The following is a 9,600-nucleotide window of genomic DNA, read 5'->3' on the forward strand; positions in this document are numbered from 1 at the left end:
GTCTTGGATCCTCCTGGTTAAGTGTACTTTCTTTTGTTTCTTCCCGAGGTCGTTTAGATCCTTCACCAATCGACTCACATTTCTTTTTATACGGATATATATTTTCAAAGAACTCAGCATTATCTGATTCTATAACCGTATTATTATGAATGTCGGGATTTTCTGATTATGAACCAGAAATCGATATGCTTTACTATTAGTCGCATATCCTATGAAAACACAATCAACGGTTTTCGGTCCTATTTTTACCCTTTTGGGTTTAGGAACTTGCACTTTTGCCAAACACCCCCACACTTTAAAATAATTCAAGTTGGGCTTCCTTCCTTTCCATTTTTCATATGGAATGGATTGTGTTTTGCTATGGGGTACTCGATTTAGTATTCGGCTAGCTGTAAGAATGGCTTCCCCCACAAGTTCTGTGGCAAACCAGAACTTATCAATAATGCGTTCATCATCTCCTTTAATGAACGATTCTTTCTTTCTGCAATTCCATTGGATTGGGGCGTGTAAGGGGCCGTTGTTTGATGAATAATTCCATATTCTAAACATATTTGTTCAAAAGGAGATTCATATTCACTACCCCTATCACTTCTTATCATTTTGATTTTCTTATTAAGTTGCGTTTCAACTTCATTTTTGTATTGCTTGAATGCGTCTATTGCTTCATCTTTACTATTAAGTAAGTAAATATAGCAATATCGAGTACTATCGTCAATAAAAGTTATGAAATACTTTTTTCCACCGCGAGATGGTATTGACTTCATGTCACAAATATCTGTGTGAATTAAGTCTAAAGGATTTGAATTCCTTTCAACCGACTTATAAGGATGTTTAACATACTTTGATTCCACACATACTTGACATTTTGATTTGTCACATTCAAACTTGGGCAATACTTCCAAATTAATCATTCTCCGTAAGGTTTTTTAATTGACATGACCCAAACGTATGTGCCATAATTCATTTGACTCAAGTAAGTAAGACGAAGCTGAAATTTTATTATTATTTTCAACAACCATTACATTCAGCTTGAAAAGGCCCTCAGTGAGGTAACCTTTTCCTACAAACATTTCATTCTTACTTATTACAACCATATCGGAAACAAAAACACATTTAAAATCATTCTTAACAAGAAGTCCAGTAGAGACTAAATTCTTCCTAATCTCGGGAACATGAAGGACATTGTTCAAAGTCACCACTTTGCCGGAAGTCATTTTGAGAAATATCTTCCCACATCCTTCAATCTTGGCCTTTGAAGCATTTTCAATAGAAATCATCTCATCGGGTCCAACAGGAGCATAAGTAGGAAGAGCTTCTCTAACAGCACAAACATGGCGAGTGGCTCCAGAATCAATCCACCACTCTTTAGGATTGCCCACCAAGTTGCATTCGGAAAGCATGGAACATAAGTCATCAACATCATCATGCTTTTCAACCATGTTTGCTTGACCCTTCTTCTTGTCTTTCTTCGGAGCACGACACTCCGTAGATTTGTGTCCGGTTTTTCCATAATTGTAGCAGTTTCCACTGAATCGCTTCTTGCTTGGGTTGTATTTCGGTCCAGAAGCCTTCTTCCTCTTTTTGTTCTCTTCAACAATATTTGCTCCCATTATTGTTGAGTTCCCACGGCCTCTCTTTTCAGCAGCTTTGTTGTCCTCTTCGATTCTCAACCGAACAATGAGATCTTCAAGGGACATCTCCTTACGTTTGTGTTTCAAGTAGTTTTTGAAGTCCTTCCACAAAGAAGGCAACTTCTCAATCATCGTTGCTACTTGGAATGCTTCATTGATGACAAGACGTTCAATGAAATTTCTGTTAGTAAAAATACTAAGATTACTACTTTCAACATCAATATTAATTTGATTTATACCTTCAGCAAGGAGATCGTGAATAATCACTTGCAATTCCTGGACTTGGGTAATAAAAGACTTGCTATCTACCATTTTGTAGTCCAAAACATTGCAGCAACAAACTTTTTCAATCCGGCATCTTCGGTTTTGTATTTCTTTTCAAGCGCAGTCCACAATATTTTTGACGTTTCCACGCCACTGTAGACGTTATACAAAGCATCCTCCAACCCGCTTAGAATATAATTCTTTCACAAAAAATTTGAATGCTTCCACGCCTCAATCACGAGAAAGCGTTCAGTTTCTGGAGTTTCATCGGGCAGCACAGGGACATCTTCCTTGATGAACTTCTGGAGACTTAGAGTAGTCAAATAGAAGAACATCTTTTGCTGCCAGCGCTTGAAATTAATCCCGGAAAATTTTCCAAGTTTCTCCGCCGGTGCCAATGCTGCCGGTGTTGTTTGGCTCGTTGACGCATTGGCAGTCACCGTTGGAACAGCTTGGTTCACATTATCATTAGTCATTTCTATAAAAGAATGACACAAACGTTAAAATCACGTAGATTTTAATATCCAATAGAGTACAAAATCACAAAGGTTTTACTCTCCAAAAACAGTAAGTACAAATACAGAATATACGTTAAATTCCTTATGCTTGTTAGTACACTGTATTTGTAAAATAATTCTGCAAATATAAATGAACATAAACAGAAATGAACATAAACAGAAAACCAATTCGAGCCCACTGAATTCACAGTGTTTCCTTAAGGAATTTAATCCCCTCCTAGTACCCAAGGTTATGGATTATTTCCTCCCAGGATAGAACGAATTACACACTGGTGTAGTGGTACTTCAAAACCCAGTGTTTCAGCGAACACAAAGTTCGGTAGCAAATCGCACTTACTGTTGCTTTGTTTGATGCTAAAAGTATGCAGAAGAAGGAGGAGAAACTCAGAAAATCGTAGTGAAATTCTGAGCAGAATAGTGTTGTATTTATAGCCAAAGTTGGGCTGAAATCTAAAGAGGTGCAACTCTTCAGAATGGCTGTTTATGCAAAACGGCCATAGCATAAATGACATTACATAAATGGTCATTTACTCAACAATAAAGAGGGAAAATAAAGAGGAAAAATTGAAGAGGGTAGTTAATTTTCCGTTACCAAAATAGAAAAACAGATTGGATTTAATATTAATATTTAATATTAATATTTATGTTATTAAAATAAATATTTAATAACATTTCTGTTAATATTTTACTATTAACAAATAAATTTGGTCCAAAAAGTTAATCAATCAATCATTTGACCGAAGCCGAAGCCGAAGCCAGCCGAGCGAGCGACGACGATGGCGCGAGGCTTGCCTTCTTCTCAACTCTTTACGAGCTAGAAGAAGAGCAATTGCTTATATACCCATAAAAAACCTCTTCCTCTTCCAATATGGGACAATGTCCATTTACCAAGGGAGGGAAACTTAAAATTTCACTTAAAAATTTCATTTCCCTCCATTTCCGATTCACCCTCTTTTATGTATTTAATATATATTAAATACAAAAAACCCAACAGGTTATGCAAACAGTCTCGAAGTCGAAATTCTTGAGTCTTTGAGACTTTAAATTCGATGCGGTAATTTTCAGAATTGGCAATCGGCATGTACTTTCTTACTATTTGATGAATTCTCTCCAGCTGGTTTACCATCATGTTTACCCCGCTGGGTTTTTATTTTTTTATTTAAAGGCATTTGGGAGTTCGAAGCGCAAACTCATGAATCTAGTAGCAGTTCACTTTTACATCATCTGCATACATAAATCGAAAAAAAAAAAAACTTAATCCGAAAAAACAAGAAAGAAAACCAAAATATATATAGGAATGGAGGTAAATCACACTTTTTACCCATTGCTTAGTTTATACAAAAAACTTATCTAAAAAAATATTACTCCATCTTTTTAGATGACTTAAGTTCTTTCAATTCATCTTGGCTAGACTTGAGCACCGCAGTGATTCAATTATCCTATAATCGATCTGCACTCTAAATATTATGAAGATATATAGGTCTCACATATAAATGAGTTCAAGTAGTATTAAGGTAATGTTGTATAATTAATACTCAAAGAAATGTATCCTGAATTAATGCACATAACATCTAGGTATAACATGAAAAAGAATTACATCTAAAGCCTCCATGCGTCCTTGATATACAGTCAAACCTCCCTATAACAACATCGTTTGTTCCGAAATTTTTTGGCTTTTATAGTGAATGGCTATTATATATACACCTATAACAATATTTGACATTTAAATATAACAATGTAGATTACATTTACATGCTATTGGTAATTGTCCAATATAAGATATATCATGTGTACATCTTCAAATAAAAAAAAGAATGATGTGCATAGCTTCAAAAAAACTAGGCTTTTATAGTAAATGAGTGTTATATAGGGATGCTTTTTATAGAGAGGTCTAACTGTCCATGTATGGAAAGCGGGGTGTGCTAGATTATATTTGATGTTAATGAGAGTAATTTGTAGATTTTACTAGTACAACTTTTGGAAGGAAAAACCGCAGTTAACAGATCAGGGGGTAGCAAGTCCGGTCAGGGGGTAAAACAGATCAAATATCCTTAAGCTAGAACATGCATTTTTTAAAAACACAAGTGTAAAATTAAACACGCGTAACTTGGGTTAGTATACTATTAACAGACTGCTATACATAGGAGATATATAATTCCTTGACTCATGCATGCCCTTTACGGGTTTCAAAATATTATTTAAGTTACATAATAAAACACACGATATTATGGCAAACATAACATTAATTTGAGTTTCCTATAAAAGAACTGAATACGCTTCACTACCATAATGTACTGGGATTAACTTATGAGGTATGCCATTGTAAAAAAAACAATTATATTATTAAGTCATCTAAAAGAAATGCGCAGGTAACCCTTTATTAAGTGTGGCATTTGTCATCCTAGTACTCAAAATTACTTGATACAATAGATAAAGGTGACTTGACGGTGTAAAAGTTCTTTACACTGTCGATAAATATGACTTAAAGTCTAATATACTCTCCTATTCCAGTTTATATGATACTATTTCCTTGTTAGTTCGTTCCACAAAGAATGTCACATTTCTATATATGAAAATAAGTTAACTTTACACTTCATATTTTACCCTAAAAAATAAACTTTATAGCTATACAATAATGTTATGACATATTTATGATCACAAGTTTCAAACGCAAACATTATGGCATGTTTAAACCCACGAATTTCAAAAGTCCTTTTTTCTTTTTTAAAACTTGTATGGGATCAAACTACATATAATTGGCATGGAAGGAGTAACTTAATGGAGAGGCAACATACATCCTATCAAGCAAATTAGATTTCTAACTAACACCATCGATCAACTCGTTACTAGTAAACACCAAATGTATATGTATTAATTAGTATCGTTTCAAAACCTGGCTGAATTGAAAGAATAAAAAAAACCCATCTTTCTTCACGAAATATTGTGTTTTTAACTCTTATTGATTCCTAAGTGCACATTCCCATTCCATCCTACTCGATCTGCGCCGAAACAGATACACATGCATATAATTAGATCACCAAGGAGATTCCAAAAAGAATGACAAAATAAAATCATCAAAGTCCCTCTACATAATTTGCACTGCTAGCAACTGACAACTTAAGTAGTATTCAAGATAGCTAGGTGTACACAAATGTCAGGGGGGACAAGAGCAATTGAATTGTTTTTTCACTTATTCCCATTACCCAATGTTGAAGAGTGAAAATTCAGATAAACAATAGTAACTAATTGTTGCCTAGAATTCCTCAATGATATATTATTAGTATCTTTTATGCATACAAATTGGGAATAACAACAAAGGCGACATTACCTTGCACAGTAGTAGCTGCTAGAATATACATAGGACAAAGATTTGCTGCAAATGATGTAAGTAATTTATCAATTCCCATCAACAAGTACCTCAATATCTCACTTAGAATATTGTCTCCATTCACAAAGTCAGATCTAGGGTACTTGCCATCCTTGCACCTTGATTTTGTTGATCATCCATTGAAGTAGTTGAGGAGGAGAACAAAGAAAGAGAAAGAAGATTCCCAACTTGTTCAGCTTTTAATCTTTTCTGATGATCATCATCCTCTCTTGTTATTTTCAGTGAAAGGTTCAAGTCAAGATTGATTTCTGAATCTTGAATCTTTCTTTTATTGGGTGCGCATGTTGTTGTTGTCCCTGCTTCAGTCGTCCAACCTTTACCCCTCGAGGAAAGAGAATTATTATTTCGCATTTGTGTCTTCATAATTTCTTGCTCTCTGATCCCTCCATCTCTATCTCTATCTATTGGTAATGTCATTAGGAGATTTTGTTTTGTAGAGCTTGTTCCAATTTGAGTACTCCAAAATCTTTGATTATGAAAGTGTTGAGGGTTTTTCTCAATTTGAAGGGTTTTATTCCATGGAAATAGTGGTCCGTGTGAGTGACCGTGGCTTGAAAAACCATGTCTAGTACTTAAACTTGAGGCACTCCCAATGTTGATGTTATAAGGATTGTACAAAGAAGAATTTACTTGACGACTCCATGTAGAATCATCGTATCTGGAATAATTAGAACAAAAGATATGGAAAAAATTATTAAACAATGAAATCCAAGTTTATTAGGGATAAATTATGAGATTAATATTTATTTGTACCTTAAGCTTGAACTAGAAGCTTGGTTAAACGTCCCTTGTAGCCTAGGAAAATGGCTTAGATTGAAAATATGGTGATCTCCGTTTTCAAGTAGGAATCTTCCATCAGTAGAAACTGCAGATTACCGTCGGATTAAGAACATGGTTAGCAACAAGCATAGCAGAAACCCTAGTTTTGGGACAACTAATTAATGAGATAATTAAAAAAAAAATAACTTACTTTGATTGGGGTCATCAGTCTTCTTGCTTCTGTACATCTAAATTGATTTCCATATAAAAATAATTAGTGAAACCAGAAATTAACTGAGTTTTCAAAGCAAAATCAGCCTGTAATTGGAACTGAAAATTAATATGTAAATTGCAGAAAATATATATACCTGAAGATGGCTCTTGACATGAGCTATGCTAAGTCCTTTAATGTTCATTAATTGAAGAACCAATTTCGGTGTGGCTCCTGAAAAATAAATAAAAGCAAGTTATTAGAAGCTTGAAATTACACTATAATAAGTACTTTGGAAGATGTATCAAATTAACTATGATGTGAATAAATAATCTCATCAATGAATTAGCGATAGAAAGAATGGATTCACACCAAGAATTTCTTCTACAAAAGTTAGGAATTAACTTGAGATCTTTCTCTTTGAATAAGATGTCAATTTCAGCGATACAAGTAAAACTTACTGTCTTGCCCTCCTAATCTTTCAACAGCATGAATAAAGCGAAGATGGAGCTCAGGTGTCCACCGTAGCCTCGGCGTTTTCGAGCGTACATACTGCCGTACACCTCCAGAGTTGGTCGACTTTTTCCCATTCTCTTCTACGGTGCTGTTACTAGAGCTCGTTCTTGTACCTTTAGGTAATTTGCTATTTTCTTCTGTCTCGAGATCGTCTTCCTCCTCCTCCTCCTCCTCCTCCTCCTCCTCCTCCTCTTCTTCTTCAAATTCAATTTGGTTTTTGGGGCTTGACTTGGAATCTTCTGCACTACTTCCTCGTTTCATCCTGTTCCTTTTTTCTTCTTCCGAAAACCTAAATAAGAGTTGAAATTAAACCATCGAGAAAATAGTTCTGTACAGGCAAATTAGTGGAAAGACGGTTTTGGAAAGTGTTGCCTTTGTTTTTCCTTAGCAACTAGAGGAAAACGAAGACTTATTTGTTAAGAAGATATCAAACCTTCTTGCACCCAAAGAAAAAGTTGCTAGAATTAGGAATGAAATTTCTTCAACTGGCATATAAAGAACAATTCTCTCTCTCCTTCTTTATGTCTGTTTCTTGTTCTCTCTTTCCATTTGTGGACTTTTTTTTAATCATGTGTGATTTGCATGGATGATGCCGTAAGTACATGGACATGTATGGTGATAAATACGTGCATGTGTACGTGGACTCTTATGTTTATGTCTATGTGTGTGTATGTATTTGTGTATAAAATAGGCATATAAAATTGTAAACCTAAAATTCCAGTCAATTGAAGTAAGTAAATGGCACATCCAAGGGATAATATTTACCTAACATACCAAGTTGCATGTGTATAACAACTCAACAAGATGTTCTTCTCCGTCTAGAGCTATATTTTTATCATGTTGTTGCCAAAAAAATGAATTAAAACAGTTATGCTTAGTACTATCATTAAATAGTCATATTTTGACCCAGTGTTTTACTTATTATTACAGTCGTCAATTACTACCCCATCTATTCAAGTTATATGATAGTATTCTGAGTTTAAGATGATAATTTAACTTATACTATATTTTGTTAATAATAGTGGAAGAAAAATATCAACTACTAGTTAGTTAAAAAGTTAGGAGAATGATCATGCGGAAGTTTAATTAAATTCTGAATTCTTTAATAAATTTGACTTTTCGGAAGTGGTAAAAAATATATAAACATGGAACTTTATCAAACATTGTGGATTGTGTTCCAAAACAGAAAGAGTAATCATATAAATTGGAAAGGAAGGGTTTTTTTTGTTGTATGAAATATAATTACAGAAAAGTTAGATGAGAAAATGTAAGCTAACGTGATTTCCTTTTACGTATTCAAGACATGTTTAAAATATTAAGCCCAATATAATAGACTTTCAACATGACAACATCGGAAGTACTAAGAATAGCAATTCATATATAAAGTATGAACTGCAGAATGACATTGATTTTTATAAGTACACTTGATAATGCCACAAAAATCATCATCAAAGCATTATTGACATTGTTTGAGAAAAGCAAATACTTACATTTAGACATGCAAATAGGATACAAAATTATTTCAACCTAGCTAGTAAGTAAAGAAAAGAGAAGAGAGAAAAGGTCTGTGGTTATAAGTATTTTGTTCTTCTTTTTTATTTTATTTTTTTATTTGCTTTTTGTTATGTTGTAAGCGAGAACTCTTCCTTCTTAAAGTCGGAAGTGTTGAATACATTATAATTAATTAGTTAGAACTTAAAAGTGTTCATGTTCCAACAACTTAGGTTTTTAATTAGATGAGTTAGTCACATATTTTAACATTTTAACATGATATTAAAGTAGATAGATGTCATGGGTTCGAGTCGTATCGCCACTCATCGTTACCCTCTTGAGTTTTGAAGTCAACGATTTCTCAATAAGCCCCCTTAATTTCAACAATATTTTGTTAACGAAAATCCCAGTGAATCATGATCATCTTTTTTGCTGATCTCTAACAAGATCAAGATTCTCTACTTGGAACGTCTCAATTCGATTTATGATTTGCTTGGCTAAACTTGATTAATGCAGACAAATTTTATAAATTAAAATAACACTGCCAACTAATAAGTAATTGTAATTCTTTTTAACCCTTTGCAAGTGGAGATCTTTGGCGGCCGGGCATCTTGCTAACTTTGTGTCATCTCTCTGATAAAAAAATATTGTTCAGTAGAACTGTGTCTTTGTCCGAGTGTTTCGAGAAGTGCTTAAAGACAGAAATGGTCAGATCTGCAACGTTCATTTGTCTTAGACAAGAGTATCTTTAAATTAATATGAAATGATAAAACTAGATGGTACCACAGTCTAGATAACTACTTTCATATGTCTGAAATTTAT

At 33.9% G+C, this 9,600-nt stretch overlaps 1 protein-coding gene across 1 annotated transcript; it reads right to left on the reverse strand.

Moving 5' to 3' along the window:
• LOC109232256 lies at positions 5,522–7,800 on the reverse strand. The gene is made up of 5 exons (XM_019397951.1): positions 7,233–7,800; positions 6,929–7,005; positions 6,772–6,808; positions 6,555–6,666; positions 5,522–6,459 (listed from the first exon to the last, which is right to left on the reverse strand). Exons 1-5 carry the CDS (start codon positions 7,546–7,548, stop codon positions 5,862–5,864), a joined length of 1,140 nt encoding a protein of 379 aa, XP_019253496.1. The 5' UTR covers positions 7,549–7,800; the 3' UTR covers positions 5,522–5,861.

This window comes from Nicotiana attenuata, chromosome 9, assembly GCF_001879085.1.
Source record: "Nicotiana attenuata strain UT chromosome 9, NIATTr2, whole genome shotgun sequence".
NCBI lineage: Eukaryota > Viridiplantae > Streptophyta > Magnoliopsida > Solanales > Solanaceae > Nicotiana > Nicotiana attenuata.

Coding starts and splice junctions, on each gene's coding strand:
- LOC109232256 (XM_019397951.1), bottom strand. CDS start 7,548: ATGAAACGAGGAAGTAGTGCAGAAGATTCCAAGTCAAGCCCCAAAAAC. Junction 7,006..7,232: donor AAGATTAGGAGGGCAAGACA/GTAAGTTTTACT, acceptor TTTATTTTTCAG/GAGCCACACCGAAATTGGTT. Junction 6,460..6,554: donor GCTTCTAGTTCAAGCTTAAG/GTACAAATAAAT, acceptor TAATTATTCCAG/ATACGATGATTCTACATGGA.